Source organism: Eleutherodactylus coqui, chromosome 4 (assembly GCF_035609145.1).
Source record: "Eleutherodactylus coqui strain aEleCoq1 chromosome 4, aEleCoq1.hap1, whole genome shotgun sequence".
Classification (NCBI taxonomy): Eukaryota; Metazoa; Chordata; class Amphibia; order Anura; family Eleutherodactylidae; genus Eleutherodactylus; species Eleutherodactylus coqui.
Genome location: NC_089840.1, coordinates 257222772 through 257244096, shown reverse-complemented (window position 1 = coordinate 257244096; position 21325 = coordinate 257222772). Strand labels below are relative to the sequence as shown.

Genomic DNA, 21325 nt, shown 5'->3' with positions numbered 1-21325 from the left:
TGCCAGGTGCTGTATACAGATGAAATCCTGACTCCTCCCCATCTCCTGCATGTACTATATACTAGAACAGGAGAAGGGGAGGAGTCAGGATTTCCTCTGCATACAGTGCCAAGCATCCAGAACCTCTGACAAGCTCAAGAATACTGTGAGTGAGAGATCAGCGGGTGGATGAATAATAGGAAGGGCCCCCATAGCAGTGGTCTGCCTACATTGGCGGCACAGCACTGAGACAGATATTCATAAATGGGATGTATTTTTCTTTTCAGGTGTTCTTGGTAGACCGGATGGGGCTTAAGTATCACGGCATTTTGCATTAATATTACGATACATATATGGGCATAGAACGTGATGGATTATGTGCAGTGTTGGATCTGCTAACTAGGGAACTGGAGAAAAGCGAGGAGGTGATGTATATCCCACTCTAACTCCAGCAGCATCGCTTTTAGAAGTTGGCAAACTGAGCAACTGCATCAAACCCTCCTAGAAGGATCCTGAGTGGAGCATGTACCTTAGCTGCCCTGGAATACTAAAGAACTTACCATTAAAAGTGGTAATCCCATAAATATACTCCTCTGTAACCCGCAGTCGGAATAGTCAGAAGTTAGAAACAGCCAAGTGGCCTGCCTTATGCCGTTTCCATAACTTCAATTCACTTCTATTGGTCTTACCAAAACAATGCAAGACAGCCCGCCGGCTATTACCCAACCACCTCAGGAAGTGAATCCCAATATATGATGACGATGAGCCAATTACTGCACAATTAACAACTTTTTTTTCTCCTTCTCTGGGTTTTCAATCACAAAACATCCCACTTCCTGACCAATGGGTAAACCGCCCAATGGGTGGTCCTACTGAAGAAGTCAACCAGGCTCTCTTCCCCCTCCATACTTGTAAGCCTGCCCCCTCACCCTGATGATTAACTTCTGCCTTTGGTGCATGTGCAATGACGTCCATAGCCTGAATGACATCCCACGCATGCGCCAAAGCTGGGAGGGGATCAATAATTACTCAGCGGGGTTCACCGTTTAGAAATTCCACCAATCAGCTGTTTGCTGGATCTGCTGTCAACACTGCAGCGGCTCTGATTGATAATGCATTAAATGTATATGGGAAGGATACGCCCATTTGGTGCCCAAGAGAGTTTTTTAATGGTCACCCTCCTGCTCACCTACTCTGCCTGCCCTCAGCTTACCGACCACCGAACAGACACTCTTTTATACAAAAACGCCAAGACAAGCCGTTTTTTTTTTACATTTCCTTTTATTTTGAAAACAGTTTTTAATTGTTTTAGTCAATTATATATATATATATATAACAAAATCTACAGGGCGATTAAAAAATGGAATGACGGAATAATACATATACAGGATTGAGCGTTGTTATGGTAACAGACGGATCTACACATGATTATAGTTATCCATTGGCACGGATCAGCGATCTATAGGTCCTCAGAAGTAGTCACTGATAGGAAATGCTTAAGAGCGAGTAGATGATGAAAACGATCTACTACGATAAAAACAAGGATCATAAAAAATTAAAACAACCTAAAATTTAAAAAAAAAATAACCGTCATATATACAAACTTCTGTACAAGATGATGAAACAGGAACCGGCAGACATCGTTAGCGATGACTCAGACAATTACAATACTTTCCACTTGCTTCTTCTCTCCTGTATGTAAATAGCTCCCTTAGTATTCTACTACATCAGTTAGTATCCACAGCTCAGTAGCTCAATGTTTTGGTGGGTGTTTTTTTTGTCTCTTTTTTTAATATGTTTTTCTTAATCTAAATGACTTTCTTCTACGGTGATTGCACAAAAAGGGAAAAAAAAGTCAAAACATTGTGGCCCAAATGAGGTAAATCCTGCATCAGTCATTGCAGTTTGCCGCATACTGTGAAGGTGGCGCACGCTCTACTGCATGATCCCGGAATCCACAGACGCCTGCTTCCTTGTGGTCTTTGGAGGGGGTGGCGGGGGCGTTTTACTTGGTAGTGGAGGCGGCAGCTGCTGATACAAAAGTAAAAAATGTAACAATATCAACATACTGTACACAACACTTGATGGAGAACAGAGTGCTAAAGCAGCAGTATGCAGTCCTAAGCTCTCGCTCATGACTTGAAGGTTGCAAGCTCAATCCCCGCTTGGTTCAGGTAGCCAGCACTGAAACCAGACCCTTGTTAATAAAAACAAGCACATTTGTCATTCGACCCTTTTTGAAGCAGCAGTTTGCTTACCCTCTGGGGTGGAGGTGGGGGTGTAGCAGGTGGGATGAAATCTTGGTAATCCATGACATTGCCATAGTCTCCGATGCTACTTTTCATTGGTAGTGGTGGGGGAATATCCATTGGTTCAGCAGCATTGACACCATTTTGTTCCATGCCTGCAGGTACAAACACAACCAGTCATTGTGTATCAGCTCCTCGCTGTTCATTATGAACGTTAGCCTAGCGACATCCTCTATTAAATTCACGCGTCAGTAATATTGTGGGTCACTGATTGGGAACTCAGAGGCGGCATCAGAATTTCACACTAGGTATAAGAGTTGAAATTTTACAGGCTCAAGTATGAAATTAATCTGTATTATACTCCCGAGCTGCATTCATAGTTCTGCTGGTTGTTAATGAAAACCGGCAGCTTCCTTGTTGTACCTTGTTAGAGATCTGTCTGACATCACCTCTTATAATGCAGCAGGATATTTAGTTTCTCCCACCATTAGATCACCGTACAGTATGCGGTATAAACAATCGTCAGAGCAAGCTGTGTGCAGACTATGAACGGGGAAGAGATGCTGGGAGATTTCAGCACTGAAGCCGGTAAAATTGGGAATGCAGCTCTGGATGAGAGTTGGGTAAAAACGGGCTGTAACTAAAGAATCCGTAAAAGAAAAGTCAAGCAAACAGTTTTCAACGCCACTAAACTCTGTAAAGTGTTCTTCCAAGTTGAACCTATGCCTTCAAGTGGAACTCTTCTCCGGGTCTAGTTCTCCTTACACTTGGGCATCTTAAAGTGACCCCTTCGTTCACAGTAAGAATTTCACTATACACGCAGAATGTATGGAAACCTTCCCTGTCCCCTTTTCATGTATATAAAATGACCACCAGATTCTCAGACTACCATACAGGTATGCAGCATGCTTCAGTAGTCCAAGACACTCCCCCTGTTCTCAGATAGACCAGCATTGATGATGTCACCACTGTGTCTATCCTCTATCTTCTCTTGCAGGGTATTGTCCCATTGATGGGTCTGACTGCTGGGACCCCATAGATCATGAGTATGGGGGCCCCGAATGCCTTTTAAAGAATGTAGCAGTGGTCGGACGTGCACTACCTCTCCATTCTTTTCAGTGGGACTGCCAGAGATAGCCAAGTGCTTAAAGTCGGCCAAGTTACTGTAGGAGGTGCAACTGGCAGTGGAACATTCCAATAACCCCTGCAACTGAGAGGTAGGTGAATCCCACTTAGACGCATTACAGGTGGTGCAGTCATTTGGAACAAAAAAAAACCTCCCTCCGTAGGTCTCAGACGGCCATATTCCAGAAGTAACACAGCCAAAAGTTTGGTCACGGGGAGCGGTACCTTCAGTGACGCCCTCCGATAGAGCTAAACTGTAATACCAGACACGATTACAGACAACAGTGGCGCTGTTTGTGGAAGAAAAAAACATTTTTTTTAATCTTCATCAACTCCTACAATACCGGTTTCATTACTATTCCCTAACATAAAGCCTGGTTGTACGCCGTCACCAGATCCTACTTGTAAGGGTGCCTACACACTAGCGTTTTTCTAAGAAAATGCTGTGATATCGCTAAATGTTTTCAATGGGGCCAGTGTCAGCCCCATTGAAAACATAGGAAGCATATCGCAGACTTCTGCCACAGCTGTGGCAGAAGTCCAGGATGCTATCCCATTGCTTTCAATGGGGTCGTCGCTGCTGCAGCCCCATTGCGAGCAGTGGGCTGTAGGTAACCCCTGCAGCGATGATTTTCGGGGAAGGGCTTGAAATATAAGCCCTTCACTGAAAATCATCCCTAGCTGGTAAAAAAAATTAAAAAATTATATACTCACCTCTCCGCCACGTCCTCTGGCTGGCTTCCCGGCACTGCTGTGAAGCTCTTTCAGCAGGCGGGGATTTAAAAATCCCCGCCTCCTGAAAGGGCTGTGCTGATTGGCTGAACACTCAGCAAATCACAGGCAGTGCTCAGCCATTCATTGAAAACACTGAGCGATATCGCAAATTTTTTCTCTGCGATGCGAGGCTGGAGTGAAAAATCGCAAAGGAGTATGAAACCATTGAAAATCATCGCATCGCAGGGAAAGATATCGCTAGTGGGTAGAAGCCCTAATGAAGATATTCCTACCTCTTATGTAAATAGTAACCGGATCGTCATTATTTCCCTGCAGATTTGCATTGATTATCCTCATTTTTTCTTAAACTTTGCTACACCTGTAGGACGTCAACTAACTTTCGTTGTAGTTACTGTATCTGTAATGATCTGCTTTACTGCGGCTGCTGTCCTTGAATATTAATGAAAAACTATCTGGAAGTAAAGCAGAATGAAGTAATAATACATTTCTATGCTACATAATATGGAGATGGAACAGCTTACCCATCGGTGGGCAGAAGGTCAGCTTACTCCTGGGGGTGACTGGCGGAGGCTGCTGAGCAGGAGCGTGGCTTGGAGAAACGGAGAATCTCTTTTCACCAACGACGGTACTGAGAACTTGACTTTTCGGTCTCTGGGGTCTTAAGGGGCTTATCTAGAAGGGAAATAGATCACATTATAGTTAACAGACTAGTAACGGTGTCTACCACCTTGAAAATGCTGTCCTATCGGTGGACATTGTGTTGTGGAGCCGGAGGAGCTGAGGAGACCGATATACAGTTTTGTTGGAAAGATTTACGAAATTAGCATTTTATTCATTTCTATTCATGCTCATTCTTAGCTTTACAGTCCGGGGCGGTCCTAGCAGTGATTGACAGCTTTCCTATAGAGCTAACAATCACATATATAGCCGCCCAGTGGACTTGTAAGAGAAGGGCACGTAACAGACTCAGCCAGCAAAGTACTTTTAAAGGGCTACGATTCCATTAATTGCTTCGCAATGGCCGATGGTAAGTTTACGTCACGTGGTCACGAACCCAAGGCCTGTCAGAAGTTCTTTTACAGCACATAGCCGTCGGCAACTTCTGAGATCTGACCTAGCTCCAATTATGGCAGTTAACTGTCTAGATGCTGCAGTCAAGGTTGACCACGCGTCTAAGCAGCTGCATGATCGCATCATGGTGCCCAGGATGTGTGAACTGATGCCATAAGAACGGGCAGTGACGCTACAGCTTGCGATTGGCAGCGATCCACAGTGAGGAGGACAGGGGGAGGAAACAGAACCTCCATTCTCAGGACTGATCTCAGTGGTCACACCCACACTAATCAAACTTTTATCACTTATTCTACAAATATCTTGGTGCAGCCCCTTTTATATACATTTATAGTGGTTGGAGGTCTGTTTTTTTTATACAGAGTTCCAAATCCCCTACACAGTTCATTATATAATTCATCTAGCTGATATACCCGGCTTCGCCCACGTTAATTTGGTACTGATGTTTATCTGGTGTTCACACGGAAAATCTTATGAAGTCGTGGTTACTTTAAAGATACCGGGAAAAAAATATGTTCACCATTTTGCATGGTTCTTTGCGTTACCCAGGAAACACCACGGGGAGGTAACCATGCGACGTTTCCTTTATATAAAATGACATCAGGAAGTGAATTAGACTACGTACGTAAAATTTGGACGCTAATTCTTTTGCGCTTAGAATTGAATAATCGAGTTGGGACCCATTAACTTTTCCTATTTATGACATAATCAATGCTCGTGCCAAATTTCATGTTTCTACGACATCGGGAAGTTGGAGAATTAGATTCCGTACGTAAAATTTGGACGCTAATTCTTTTACACTTACAATTGAATAATCGATTTGGAACCCATTAACTTTTCCTATTTCTGACATAATCAATGCCCGTGAAAATAATTTCAAGTTTCTATGACATCGGGAAGTGAGAGAATTAGATTACGTACGTATAATTTGGACGCTAATTCTTTTGCGCTTAGAATTGAATAATCGAGTTGGGACCCATTAGCTTTTTCTATTTATGACATAATCAATGCTCGTGCCAAAATTCATGTTTCTATGACATTGAGAAGTTGGAGAATTAGATTACGTATGTAAAATTTGGACGCTAGTTCTTTTGCGCTAGATTTAAATAATCGAGTTGGGACGTCTTTACTGTTCCTATTTTGGACAAAATCTATGCTCATGCCAAATTTCATGTTTCTACGACATTGGGAAGTTGGAGAATTAGATTACGTATGTAAAATTTGGACGCTAGTTCTTTTGCGCTAGATTTAAATAATCGAGTTGGGACGTCTTTACTGTTCCTATTTTGGACAAAATCTATGCTCATGCCAAATTTCATGTTTCTACGACATTGGGAAGTTGGAGAATTAGTGAGCGAGTCAGTGAGTGAGTCAGTGAGGGCTTTCGTCTTTATATGTATAGATTCTGTTTGTCTGCAGCCACCACTAGGGGAAGCTCACTGCCTAGTGTTTCCTGTATAAATAGCATGCAGTAAGCTCCCCCTAGTGGTGTCAGCAGGCACTCAGAATTTTATCATTTGACTGTGCCGGAGATTTGGATCTCAGACCGCATTATTGCACCCATTTAAAGAAAATGATGGAAGAAGGGTCATTCATCAAGAACAAATAAAGACCTGCATCTATATAAAGAGTCTTCTATTGCTTCTCTGCTGGACACAACTTACTGTTTCTGACAGTATAACGGCTTCAGACTGCTGTGGTGCAATATCCGTCGCTTTAAATTCCTTATCGAATATCTCCTGGTGTTTGCTATTCCTCTTCTCCTTCTTTTTCTCTTTTCTGTCCTTATCAAGATCATCTCTGTCCAATTTATCTTGAGAACGATACTGCGTCTTCTTTGGCAAAAGTGGCTCAAGAACAAAGCTAGAAGAGAGGAAAACTTCAATTAATCCTTTCAGACCCGACGCATTTCATGTTTTCATCACACTCTAGGTATAACAGAGTTAACCCCTATGGGGTCGTGTCAGCTTTAGGGCTGGCGAGTTGTACTACAGCTCTTTATATAGGCGATTAGATGACTTTAGAGCTTTTCCCCAGATCTCAACGACAGGAAAGGACGGTGCAGTTAAAGCGACTCTCCGATTTCCTGACAAACTTCTGTCCCAAGATAGTAGGGGGTATATTATCCCTTAGTTGTTCTCTGCTGGCCTTGTGATCCGCTGTCCAACACAGCTAACTACTTAATGCACACTGTACATGTTACTGCGCACTGTGCTCTGACTGGCCCGTGCTGATCACATGAGCTGCTCTGGCCAATCAGGGAGCAGGTATAGTGCATTGGTAGTTAACATTACCAATGCACAGTGGGGATTAGGTAGTCTGAAGTTTGTGTAGGCCATCTTAGATGCCCAAAAGGAGGGCCTAGAATTAGAGGGACAGCAGAAAAGAAACAACTGCAGGTAATATGCCGGCTTCCCCCTAAGTCTCAGAAGAGAATTTTGCCCCCAAACCAGAGGGTATCTTTAAAGAGGAAGGATCATCCCAGCTGACTTCTCTGTTTCAGTAAATAATTGTATCCACCATGAAATACCAATTCTGGAGAGTCACTTCTGAGAGCTCTGCGCTGTGCCGTTCCTCTATTATTCCTCCTGCCACTCTGAAAGAGCCAATCAGTGCCGTAAGACTGTATAAGGATGCACTCTATTGACAAGGGGAATGGTAACTCCCAGTTGTCAATTTATTCACACATTTCCAGGAGGAATGACTGAGGGACAGTACAATGTACAGTTGTAGAAAGAAGATGCTCCACCATTGTTATTTCATGGGGAGTTGAAGCATTTAGTAGAACAGGAGAACTCGGGGTTTGTTGTTTACTGCATTACAGCTCATTAGAAGATGGGATTTATATTTATCCTGTTACTAACTATTTTCAGACCTGATAGGACAAACTAAAGAATTCTTAGACAATATGAAACTGCAGGAAAACAATCCCATAAAATAGACGTTGGCTCTCCGATCTGGATTGATGCTAACGGGGCTCTTCGGATGAGAGAGGTGGTTATCCCAAGCTGTTAAAACAATAAAGGCAGCGGTACTTACCCGTCCTCTTCCCTGGTGATCCATGCAGCCCCGCGGTCCTCCCAGTTTTTGTTTAGGAACAGCTACCACCTGACCACTGCAGCCAATCAGGGGCTGCAGCAGTCACGTGCCGCTCTGGCATCATCGGTCAGGTGGTAGTCAAGTGCTACTCAATTCACAGGGGTATTTAGGTGCGCCAGTCTCGGGATCATGGGGGTCCCAGTATTTGGACCCCCAGTAGACATTTATTCTTTATACTCTGGGTAGTCTTTAATGGGAAAACCACTTAGATAATAAAACAACCCAAAAGAGACCAGCAGGAGATTACTAGTCACACTGGTCATCTGATTTACGGGATTTGTTATACTGTAAGTTGGTATGGCCTCCTTCACGCACCATTGCCCCGGCCTGTAAACCATGGCAAAGAAGAGTGGAATTGAGAGACGGTCATGCAGGTGACAGGGGTGGGGAATCGGGGTCAGACCTAACGATCTAGCATCCATCGGCATTGAATAGTTGTGGGCTGGAGTAGCACTTTAAAGGGGTTGTACCACAGGATAGGGGATAACCTGCTAATCAGTGGAGGTTTCATTGCTGAGACCCCTACCGATCCCGAGAACTGGGGTCCTGTGAGTTCTGCCCTCCTCATTGCGGGTGTACTGCACTCACTGCATGGAGGACGAGGCTGAGTGGAGTGCTGCTCCATGCACTTTCAATGGGACTACCAGAGGCAGCTGAGCGGCAAGCACATGGGTATTTCCATTGACTCCACTGAAAGGAATGGAGTGGCAGCTGTACATGCTGGGCCAGCACTCCATTCATTCCGTCGTCACTGTGGGGGGCCAAGCAACCCAACAGTGACAGGTAGAGGGGGACATGGGACCTCCAATTCTAGGGATCTCAGCAGTAAGTCCTCTACTGATTAACTTGTTATGCTCCATGTGGATAGGGGATAACTTGTGATCCTGGTACAACCCCTTTAAATAATCCATTATATACAATATGCAGCCAATCACCCGCAGAGCTGAGCTGCAATACCAGACACAACCTATAGACAAGCATGGCGCTGTTTCTGCAAAAAAAAAAAAAAACAGACCCATTTTTTGATCCTGTATAATCCCTCTAACATCTATTCATCTACACTGTATCGATGCGCTTTTTCAGAAACACTCATGGCACTGAGTTTGTCTAGCACTTGCTGACCTACAGGCCTTAAGGTGAATGGATTGGATACCCAAGACACAACAGCTGTGGAGGGAGCCTTAGCGATGCTTGATCACCGGATACACTGAAGCTACGGTATTGCAGCACTTACAAATATCAATTCCGCTCCTTTGATGTGATCTATGAGAGGATACAGCCGGTTTAAGATACACGCGCTCTCGCATTCTCAAGCCATTTGGTAATACGCCACTGTCAATTTCTTAAACCTTGTCTGCTGAGTTCATTGAAATTGACGAGCGCTGGGAGAGATGCCAAGCAGACGTGGTCCAATACTAGGCATGCCGGGAGGCAGTCGAAACATTTCAAATATGCAACAAAAAAACGAAAACTTGTGCTTTTGTAATCTAAGCCAAGCGTACCATCATGCCAGTCACACCGAGGAGGGCATGTGTGCCGAAACAGCCGGGGCAGAGAGTCGGACCTCCTGAAATACTAAGAGCCATTTGTAAGACCCAAGACTATGCCAAACTCCCCATCCTAGGGTAGAACCGAAGTGCGTTCTCGGCGACCACGGAATATGCCGCATGATTTGCATATTGTAAGCAGATGATATGCAGAAACAAAAACAGAGGACTTGGCACATAAAAAAAAAAAACATATGGTCAGCAGTTGTGTCAGCTGCAGACCGGCCGTCCCTCCCAACGCTGCAAGGTGTTGATGCATTTAAAGGGAAACTAAACATTGAAAAAAAAAGTATAAAAAAGGAAATATAGTAAATTTTCTTCTCTCTTTTGCTTCTTTAAAAAATGTACAAATATATAAAGAAATCTTCTGTAGGGGTCCCAGTACATCACCCATGCCCCCTCCTCTTCCTGTCTTGTGTCTGGCTGCAGCAGGAGCCTCTCCCTTTTTTGTCCTGTCTGCAGCGGTGCTAATCACGTGAGCAGCTCTGGTCAGCAGACAGCAGGTATATGGCATTAGTAATCTAATACTACCATTGCACTGTGGGATTAGGTAGTCTGAGGACTGCAGTGACCATCCTGGACAGCTGAAAATGGCACTCGAAAGTGACAGATCAGAAGCACGGCAGAAAAAAAAACTGTTGCATGTCATATACCCCCTCCTCATATGGTCCCGAGACAGGTCGCTCTAAGCCCCACCCCTTGTATAAGCCCTACCCTCAGCCAGTCCCCATGAGCAAATGGAACAGATCAGCAGGAATTTAACCCCTGTGTTCTCTGCAGCAATTCTACAAGAAAGTCCGGCAGACTGATACACTGTCATTGGCGAGATTACCAATTATTTTTGGCTATCACTCATTTTTAGGTTTATAATATAAGGAGGTGGATCCCCTACTCAGGACCCTCCTCTATAAAAGTCATATCAGAGAGACAGTAGCAAGCAGAAAAGACATTGCAGTCTTAACGGAATGAGAGGACTGGAATACCCAGAGAGGCTATCAAAATTGGGATTATTTACCCTGGAAAAAAGACGGCTAAGGGGCGACCAAATAACTATGTATAAATACATGAGGGGACAATACAAGGATCTCTCCCATGATCTGTTTATACCCAGGACTGTGACAGTAACAAGAGGGCATCCTCTATGTCTAGAAGAAAGCAGGTTTCATCACCAACATAGAAGCGGGTTCTTTACTGTAAGAGCAGTTAGACTGTGGAACTCTCTGCCTGAGGACGTGGTGATGGCAAAATCCATAGAGGAGTTTAAGAGAGGACTAGATGTCTTTTTAGAACGCTATGACATGATGTAGATATTAAATAACCAAAAGAGCTGTTGATCCAGGGATCTTCCGACTGCTGAACTTGGAGGCAGGTAGGAACTTTTCAAATGTTGATCCAGGGATTATTCTGACCATTATGGAGTTGGGAAAGAATTTGTTCCCCAAAATGCGGTACATTGGCTTCTGCCTCATTGGTGTTTTTTTGCCTTCCTCTGGATCAACAAGGGAGGGGAGCGTGGAAACAGGCTGAACTGGATGGACATTTGTCTTTTGTCAGCCTAGCATACTATGTAGTTGTCGTTCTGCTGGACTGAGGCATCTATGTATTCAAGAGAAGGGTCGCCATGTAATACAGTCATGGCTACTGCTGACAAAATCCGCTGTTTGTCAGGGTGCAGAAAAACCCCATCATTAAGAGTTGTATAATGTAACATACCCATCAGAGCCTGGTCTTGAAGGTGTGCTGTCTGATGAGACGGAGGACACAGAGACGACTGATAAAGGCCTGGATTGTGACGGCATTGTAAAAGATCTGACCATGGATCTGGGCCGGTTCCCACGTCTATCATCAACGTTGGAAGACTAAAGAGAAGAGAACATTAGATGTAGATATACAGCAGATATTACTGTAGACAAGGAAAGGTTTCCATGGCACAGATGCAGCAGAGCCAAACTTGTCATGTAGTTATCTTTGATACATTGTGGTAAACTGGAGAAGATCCTAGTTGTCCTTTCCTGCCAGCTTCAGAGGACGGTGGGCACAGAGAAAGGCGCAGACTCCTTTGAAGTTGGCGGGAAAAGAAAGTAAAGCTTCTCTGTCAGGTCTCCAATGTGAGGGCAGAAGAGGTATAGAGGGGAACCAGTGAGAAGGTATGTACTTTTGTATTATTGTGCTCTATTATAATGCACGCAGCTATTTAAATACTGTCAGGCCTCCTAGAGAAAGCTTGTTAGTCCTCCTTCCCTCCGGGCACATATAGGGAAAGCCTGTGAGTCCTGCTTCCTTCACCCACACATACAGAAAGCTTGTCAGTCTTGCTTCCCCCACCCAGACGTAAAGAAAGCCTGCATATCCTGCTGATGGTGCACTGTTAGAACCGCAACTGATTAAGTGTTTTCCCAATGGCTGTCAATGTGGAGAGAGCTAGAAGCAGACAGCTCCATACACACTGCAGAGGACCAGGTTGGTATTGCAGATACTATTCCCATTGGCCGTTTTCTGTGATTGTTTTTGTTTCTATATTTCCCCTTCTGTGATGCATTTATATTAGTGTAGGGACCCACTACAACGCAAGGAACCGTGAAGTGGTTAGTGGCCTGATGTATCTTGGCCAACATCCAACTAATGCCTTGCATTTATTATCTATCATTCACATGCAGCGTGGCTTTAAGACTCCAGGGGGAGCCCAGGGTGGCAGTACCAATGTGGTTCACTGATGGAAGTGCAGGGCAACCCGCCGAATTATCATGGCATCATTAATAGGTTGCTGGTCTGCATGGTGAACTACATATATCAGAATGGTCTGGCACCCTGTATCCACTATGTGTGGGAGTGTACGCCAAGCACCCACCCCCCTCATTATCAGGAGGCAGTGTGAGTGGTTGTCTCATCGGTGTCCTGCACAGGTGTTATTGGCTCCTCCATTTGGTAGTCAGCTACCTGCATGATGAGAGGAGGATGCATCTATATGCACTCCTCACTCAGTAAGTAACGGCCATTTTCTGTGATTGTTACTATTACCATTGAATTCAATGGGAATAATATCTGCATTATCAACTTGGACCACTGTAACACCTGATCAGCCGAGGTCCCAAGTGGCATACCCCTGCTGATCAAGTGTCAATGACCTATCCTGAGGTGGACAACCCTTTTAAATTATAGGTAAGCATCCATGCCCTAAACAGTGTAATCACAGTGTACAGCTTAAAGGGAATCGGTCAGCTCGAACGTGTTCTCTAATGTGGAGGCATCATATTACAGAGCAGGAGGAGCTGAGCAGATTGATATATAGTTTTATAGGGAAACATTCAGTATGACTTGTGTTTGATTCATTGTTACCTTTGTTCATTCTGAGTTGAACAGTCCAATGGGCGGAGCGATCAGTGATTGACAGCTCCCCTGTATGTACAGTCCTACACAGCTGCCAATCACTGCTCTATAACATCATGTCTGTATCTTTGAGCTGATGGAGTCCCGTTAAAGGGATATTCCCATCTTCATAGAGTATAACAGGATAGAGGATAAGCTGCCAATATATGGGAGTCCAACTACTGGGAGCCCCACTGATCCAGGGAAATCGTATCCGGTGAGTCCCAACATTTTTACAGCAGCGAATGTGCATGCGCGTCACTCACTTCAATGGGAGTGCCGCAATTACCAGAGTTCAAATCGCTCAGTAAATCGCCATTGGCCACACTAAGGTGAATGGGACCACCAGAGATTGAGGAGTGCTTGAACTAGGCTATCTCTGGCACCTCACATTTAAGCGACGACACTTATGCGGCCACCGCTGTCAAACTTCAGTGGTGATTTCCTAAGTTGGGAAAATCACTTTAAGTGCTCTTGAAACCATAACAATATTAATGCCTTTATCACCATAGATCTTCAAAGAGACCGTATTAGATATTAAAATAATAAACCACCCTAGGCCACCAGAAGTATGCCAGGAATACTACCAATAAAGCCTAAACCACCCTTTCTAAAAACATGCCATGTCACTTACAGAATGTCCAAAGTTATGGAAGTCTGTATAAATCGAGGCATTTTCCCTGCCTCTGTATCTACTCACTTGGGAATCCCTTTAACAATTGTGAGTGCGCCCCTGAGTGGATACGTAATATAAGTACAACTAAATCCCAGCTGAGAATAAATAATACAGCGCGGTATTAACATTCCTGCAATCCAGTAGGTCTATGGCAGGTGCTCGGATGTCAGACAGCAGAGGACCTGAGGGGCACAGAAGTGGTTTAGAATGGCTTCTTTCTTCTCTTTTCAAGGCTGCAAAGCGCTCAATGAGCAATAGCCAGAGAATAGAGGAAGCTGAAGTGCTCCCGGGGATCATGTGATTGCTGGGTGCCCCCTGACATGGCACAGCTGCTGGGTCTAAGCAGACCTCGATCAGCCCTGGCAGTGACTATTGTCACACAAGGGTGATGTTTTTTTCTTATAATTGGGGCTCCTATGGATTGTGCAGTTATAGTGGAAAACTGCAAAATGAAATCAGGGGACATTGTGAATATGCCTGAGAGGTTTTAAATGACATCATAGGGACATAAATGTTAAAAAAATAACCCCAAAAACGTGAAAAAATTTACAAAATAAAACACAAGTATGTATGAAAGAATAAAATGACCCTTAAAGGGCCACTCCAGTGAAAACATTTTTCCATCCCTGCCCCCCCTCACATGATTGCCTATCATACACTGGTGGTCTCTTCTGCGTATTGCAGCCACTTTTATGCTGTGGAGCCTCCTGCCTGATACTTATCAGGCACCATCTTGATGGTGAAAAAGTTCAAGCCCGTAAGGCATCAGCATAGCATTAGCTAGAAGCTGTACCATTTCTACCTGCTGGGAGGAAAAGATTAATTATCATTACCTTCTATATTGACCATAAGTCTACAATCAGGAGGATGAGCTGTGATCTCCTCTATTAGAACTGTGTGACAGGAGCTGAGAGATCATAATCAGTAACCGTGGTAGATGTTTTTTTTGTGGTAAGTTCATGTAACAGCATCACACAAACTGAGGAACTGACTACAAACTTCACACATAAACCCAAGTAGATCTAAAGCTGACCAGACCTGAGATCACATGACCACTGGAGGTGGTAACACTAGCTCACTTCTATAAACTGGGGGAACAGCTACATAACAAGTAAGCAAAAATATCACTGGAGTGGCCCTTTAAATGGTTAATTAATTGTTGATGTGTTTCATAGATGGAGCATTTAACGAAGTTTAAAAATGTAATTCTAGCGAAAAATCTGAATTAAAAAAAACAAAAAAACTGTATATAAAAAATGCTTAGAGAAATTGCACTAACCTCCCAGTGTGATGGGACGGAGTCTAATGTATTGTGACGGTATGACACAGGATGTTGAGCTTTGCATGGTGTCGTACTCTGTCACCGGCTGATTAATTGATCCACTGTAAGCAGGCAGTGGTTGGGGTACTCCATCATCGCTGGCAGGCGACTTCGCCAAGCAGGGATTAGGAAAACATTATTAAGATAACATCGGACATGTGTAACTAGAACGCCGCTCTTTTGTCAATGTTTAAAATGGAGACCCGGGTAAGGTGACGCTCGCCGCCAACACGACTAATCCTAATTGAGGCTGGTGAGATATCACGCTGTTATATTAGTATTTAATGGACCTGCACGGGCGCCGAGGAGCTGCAGCTGGACTCCATCTTCCAACGTTAAGAATAGAAAAAAAAAAAACACCACTCATTAAAATACCCATCTGTGTGTGCAGACACCAACCCAAACATTGGGACGTGCCGCCTGGCAAAGCTGCCGTCATACTTGGCACCAGATGCTGCGGCATACACGGCCCTGTATGATAAAGACAAATAGAAGAACAGCTTTGGAGAATATACAGGCGCCGGGGAAGACAAATTAGCAGAGCGCGGTGTTAATATGCCATTACTGGACATTACACGGCATTATAAATGCCCCCGGTGAGCCCCTTTGTCAATCTAGGAGGCTCGGTTGCGGGCAGCCAGCTTATTAGAATACCTGTTGACATTGTTTAGTAGTAAATTATATACTCTGTAACAGATTAGCAAGAGATTACGCAAAAGGGACAACGATTATGTGGTAAACTGCGCAAAAAAAAAATGCAGTTAATGTTTTGCGCCAAACTATGAGGGAAATTTATTAAGGCTGGCATTTCAAATGTGAGTCTTAGGCCACGGTCACACAGGGCGGAATCCCGACGGAAATGTCGCGGTTTGGCCGCAGCGAAAAACCGCAACATTTCCACCGGGAGAACCGCCCGGCCACTCGCTCTTCCGCTTCGGCCGGTGCTCCCATTGAGGAGAGCGCGGCCGCAGCGAAAAAAAAAAAAATAGACATGAAGCAATGGCTTCTGCCGGCTTAGCCCCAGCGGATTTGCCGTCCCGTGTGGACGAGATTTCTGAGAAATCTCGTCCACTTGGCTGGCGAGTCCTGGGATTAGCGGCCGCATGCGGATTTGCCGCAGCGAAATTCCGCACGGAATTTCCGCTGCAAATCTGCCCTGTGTGAACCCAGCCTTAATAGACTTTTTAAATTTCATTCACATGGCTTAGGTCGCCTGTAGACGGCTGGGTCGGATCCCGCTGCGAGAATTCTCGCAGCAGGACCCGACAAGAAGCCTCTGCAGGGATCAGCGCGGCGCTCACCTCTCCCGCGGCTCCGGCTCTTTGATGTGTCGGCTAGCATGCGCAGAGCGGAGCCAGCGGCCGAGGAGTGACATTTTTGTGCGGGCCTTTGCGAAACCCGGACAGAAAGAGAGCATGCCGCGATTTGTTTTCCGTGATCTCGCGCGGACAAATTGCGGCCGTCTGTCTAGGATTGCGTTTTCTAACGCAATCCTACGGCAGCTTCCACAGGCAGAAATTCTGCGGGGGGGCCTTATAAGTTAAATACATTCCTCCCGTGTGTATATAATCCCAAGGTATGGCCATACTACGTGGGTCCGCATGCACTGCGGGAAAAAAACCTGCAAGGAAATTAACACGTAGCGAGTGCTTTAAATCCACAGCGCGTCAATTTACACTGCAGTTTTTACCCTCTACAAGATAAAAGTGTGAGATCTACGGCTTCCACCGTTTAGAAAGTTATCCCTTGTCCTGTGCATAACTTTTTAGCTTGTTGCAAGAGTTTGGTTCTCCTGTTTCTACCTGTTTTGATGCAGGACAGCAGTCCTATTGAACTCAGCCTGCATTACCAACTCAGGCCACTGTACAATGTATGGAGCTGTCTGCTTCCTGCAGCAAAACGTTCAGAAGTGGGACAACCTGTTTAAGGTAGAAAACATCTCTTAGGTGTGTAGTGGCATAATGATACATAAATGAGAAACGCCCTAATATCGCATACAATTATACCCACCAGAGTCCTAACGCCATATTGCTTCTCAACTTTCTCTTTCAATTGCTTAAAACAAGCTTCCATTCTCTCGTGGAAAGGCCTCAATGCTTCAGTGACTTTTTCTCCATGGATACGTATTCCCTCAGCTAAAAACGGAACCTAAGCGGATGACAAAACATATATATGAAACCGGAATCAGGACACAGACGGCCACATGTGAAGCTCCTCAGATGGTATAAATAGACATAGATATATTAGGTCTATTGATCCCGGCACACGGTCAGGAGCTGGGCTACCATTGGAGGAAATTACCCTCTAATGGGGTTTTTTGGACAAATTATTTTGATAATTAACCCCTTCAAGACCACAGGATTTTTGGGTTTTTCATTTACAACTTTTCATCCTTGCCTTCCAAGAGCCATACATTTGTTCTATTTTTCTATTCACAGAGGGCTTCCTAATCGCCAGATAAGATGTATTTTACCATTTCAGTGTATCGTATTGAAAAAAAACTTAAAGATTTTTTTAAGGGGAGTGCAACCCCCCAAAAAAAACCTACAACTGCACCAGGAGTTTTTTTTTATGTCCTCCATAGTAGCGTAAACATGACATTTTAACTTTACCCTGTGGCTCGATACCATTACCACAATACCAAAATTATATCATTTTTTCATATTATGAATTAAAAAACACACACACACACACACACACACACACATATATATATAGTTTGTTAAAAAAAATAGTTTTCGACTCCCATAACTTTATTTTTCCATCGATGGGACACTGTGAGGGCTTTTTTGTTGCAGGACGAGTGGTAGTTTGTATACAATGTGTTGATTAGCTTTTATTCAATCTTTTTTTGAGAGACAGGGTGACCAATAGAAGCTCCGTTCTGGCATTGTGTTCACTGAGTGGGATACATAATGCGACATTTTAATACATCGGACTTTTACAGCTGCAGTGATACCAATTATGTTAATTCTTTCATTGTGTTTATTTTTTCATGCATATACTGTTTTTGGACCATTCATTTCCTTTTACGTAATTAAAATATATTACTACAAACTTATGTTTACTTTTGTTTCATCCCATGATGGGACTTGAACCTGCGATAGTTTAATTGCTTGCACAATGTACTGCAGAGCTCTTGTATTGCAGTTCTTGGACATTTGCCAGCATTCTATTAAGCTCTGTCACAAGCAGAGCAAGAGGCTGAGATCCATAAAAGGACGGGTAGTTGTCATAAACCCCCAGGCTGCCATGCCAACCAAACAGCACCCCACAATCTCATTGCAGAGGGGCCCTTTGGAAGCTTCCTCCTCTGTCAGGCCAATTAAATGCCATGGATTGCGACTTCTAAAGTCTTAATGACCAGGTTTCATCTGTACTTTATAGCCGGCACCCACTGCGTATGAAGCAGGCTCCTCAGTCCACTATATATTAACCTGTGCACATATGACATTATTGTCGGGCTGCATGAAGACAAGCATATTGAGTCTCAAGTGTACCATGAGAGTCACCCGGATTTTGTACTCCCTCGCCGGGTCACCCAGTGACTCCTTACATTCACCTAGGTAATCAATTAACTCCCTACTTCCACTGCTGTGCGATATCTTCAATGGTCTTCTTCTGTCCGCACTCCTCACTGTGTGAGAGGAGCCCAGACTGAAGATAACCATTGAAGATATCGCACAGCAGTGGAAGCAGGGAACTAATTGATTATTTAAAAATTAAAAGTGCAGCCAGAAAAATGCAAAGGGACATCAAAGGGGGCACTATTATTTGTGGGGAGCACTAAGGGGATACTACCGCGGTTCCCCTAAAATAAGACAGTGTCTTATATTAATTTTTGTTCAAAAAGGTTTAACTTTTTTACATGTATAGCTGCCTGGACACTATTTAAATTGACTTTTTTAATTAACTGTTAGCAGGGCTTAATTTTGGAGTAGGGCTTATATTTCAAGCATCCTCAAAAAGCCTGAAAAATCATTTTGCATCCTCAAAAATTCTTAAAAATCATGCTATGTCTTATTTTCAGGGAAACGGGGTATTAACTCACAGGTGCACTATTATTTTGGGAGGAGACAACAAGGTTACTTGGGCACTATTAGCTTAGAGGGGAACAAAACAGACACTACTACTTTGTGGAGGCATATAGGGGGTGGCATTACTACTATGCGGCACTAGGAAGGTATCACTATGTGGTGGGCACAATAGGGGATGATAACTATAGGGGGTAAAAATAAGGTGATCATAGCTGGGGGGAATTAGCATTATAATTTTGTGGTGGGCGAATTGGAATTACTACTACTATGTGAGGGCTTTATTACTACTTGGGGCACGAAAGGAGGCCCCTTTACTGTGTAGGGGGTACTGAGAGAGGCATAGGAAGTGTAAATGCAGGGACACGTTGTGGTTGGAAGAAATCTACATGGTGGTCTGGGCCCAAAGAGCAGAAAAATGAAAGTATATGACTCCAATCAGAGAAGACGTCATCGGCGATCACTGCACTGTAATAACTGTGTGGAGCTGGCATCTAGCCATTATATACTGACTGCATTATATAGAGGTTTTCTAGAGCTGAGCCACTGTATCTGCTGTTACTGATGTATATAATCGGGGGAGGTGTAGATCACTAGTAGGGTGTAGGAGGTATATACATTAAATTCACTGTCTGACACACTACTCCTGCCATAGGCTTGAAAAGCCACGCTCCTTTTTGCCGTGACTCGCTCTGCAAGTATCAGCCTGGGAAGGGCTCTTCCAGATTGGCATCTCTATTAAGGGGTTAAGTAATAATTTATCTGTGAAAACGACTATTTCCTTTCTGAAAGTTTGAAAAGGTAACAGGGATACTGACCAGCAAAGTGCGAGAATCACTAACGACTAAACCTCATCGTTCCAGTCTCCATGGATACGTATTATTTACCGATTCCATGGGAAGAACTGCTAACATCTTAGGAACACATTTCAAAAGAATTACAAAGCTTTTAGCGACACAACAGTAAAAATCCGAAAATTATACATTAATTCCATATCACATAATTACAGTCCTGATTGGTTACTCCCTCGTTACGGCTCTGCAGAATGCATTGTGCCACTTCAACTGACGGAGCATATAGAGATCAGACAGGCAGATGATAAATGTGCGCTCTCTCTCTCGGTCTTCGCTTACTGCTACACTTCATTGTAGTTTGTGCTTGCCAACACCTCCGGGTTAGGGGCACTATTTTGTCCTGGGACCGGAGTAGGGTGATCTGCTAGTTTCGGGCTGTCCAAGATGGCTACAGCAACTTTCTGTAGCCAATCAGAGAGCAGGTATAGTGCATTAGAAGTCTAATCATATCGATATACTGTAGGGATTAAAGTAGTCTGAAGATTGTGTCAGCCATCTTGGATGGCAAAAACAAGACCCGCAACCGTCAGATCGGAGGGACAGCAGAAAAAAACAACTGCAGGTAGTATACTCCACTTTCCCCAGAACAGAATTTTGTCCTGACACTGGATTGTCGCTTTAAAGGGGTTTTCCAGCTACTGCCTATTGATAGCCTATCCTCTGCATAGTCCGTCAATATCAGATCCGCAAGTATCTGCTGCTCAGGAGCCCTGACACTCAGCTGTTGCCCAGGGTGCAGGGATTTTTGCAGGATGCAGACAGTTCCATTGCTACTGTGGTGACCCAGCTTGGTATTATCTCAATGGTAACTTGACCTGCAGTACCTAACTGGGCCACTGAATTGAGCACAGAGCTGTCTGCTTCCTGCCAGGAAACAGCTGATCGGTAGATCTATGTTCGATGGTCTATCCTGAGGGTGAGCCATCAGTAGCTAGTAACTGGTGTAAAGATCAGAGGGTTAGAAAGTTGTCCAAAATAACTTTTAAATTAATTCTTACAGCGCCCCTTATTGACTGAATGTGGATTAACCCTTTCTATCTTTAGCACACAGTATGAGGGTTTTTTCCCGTGCACACGACTCTTCTCAGTATGCTGTGTGCACGGATTCCTGATTTTTACAGGTATGCACGGATGCTGGCAGGCTCCTGAGGAATCCGACCCGTTCGTGTGCAGCAGGCCTATATCTGTTGCCATAGTGTTATGCAGCATGACTCCAGCAGGGCCCGCATGGTTCAGTTCTACACAAAAGCAAACTTTTAGCTTCACCAG

General features: G+C 44.2%; 1 protein-coding gene across 2 annotated transcripts in view; it reads right to left on the bottom strand.

The window, feature by feature from the left end:
* Positions 1 to 1253: 1253 nt before the first annotated feature.
* DOCK1 (dedicator of cytokinesis 1) overlaps positions 1254 to 21325 on the bottom strand; it is a 364042-nt gene continuing 343970 nt past the window's right edge. The window contains exons 47-52 of one of the 2 annotated variants that reach the window (XM_066601145.1): positions 17179 to 17316; positions 11519 to 11664; positions 6824 to 7022; positions 4610 to 4760; positions 2238 to 2383; positions 1254 to 2010 (exon numbers count right to left, since the gene is read on the bottom strand). In XM_066601145.1, the coding sequence (XP_066457242.1) occupies positions 1915 to 2010; positions 2238 to 2383; positions 4610 to 4760; positions 6824 to 7022; positions 11519 to 11664; positions 17179 to 17316 (876 nt within the window). In that variant the 3' untranslated portion in view covers positions 1254 to 1914. The remainder of the gene's footprint in view (positions 2011 to 2237; positions 2384 to 4609; positions 4761 to 6823; positions 7023 to 11518; positions 11665 to 17178; positions 17317 to 21325) is intronic. The other variant, XM_066601146.1, reaches the window with a different exon arrangement.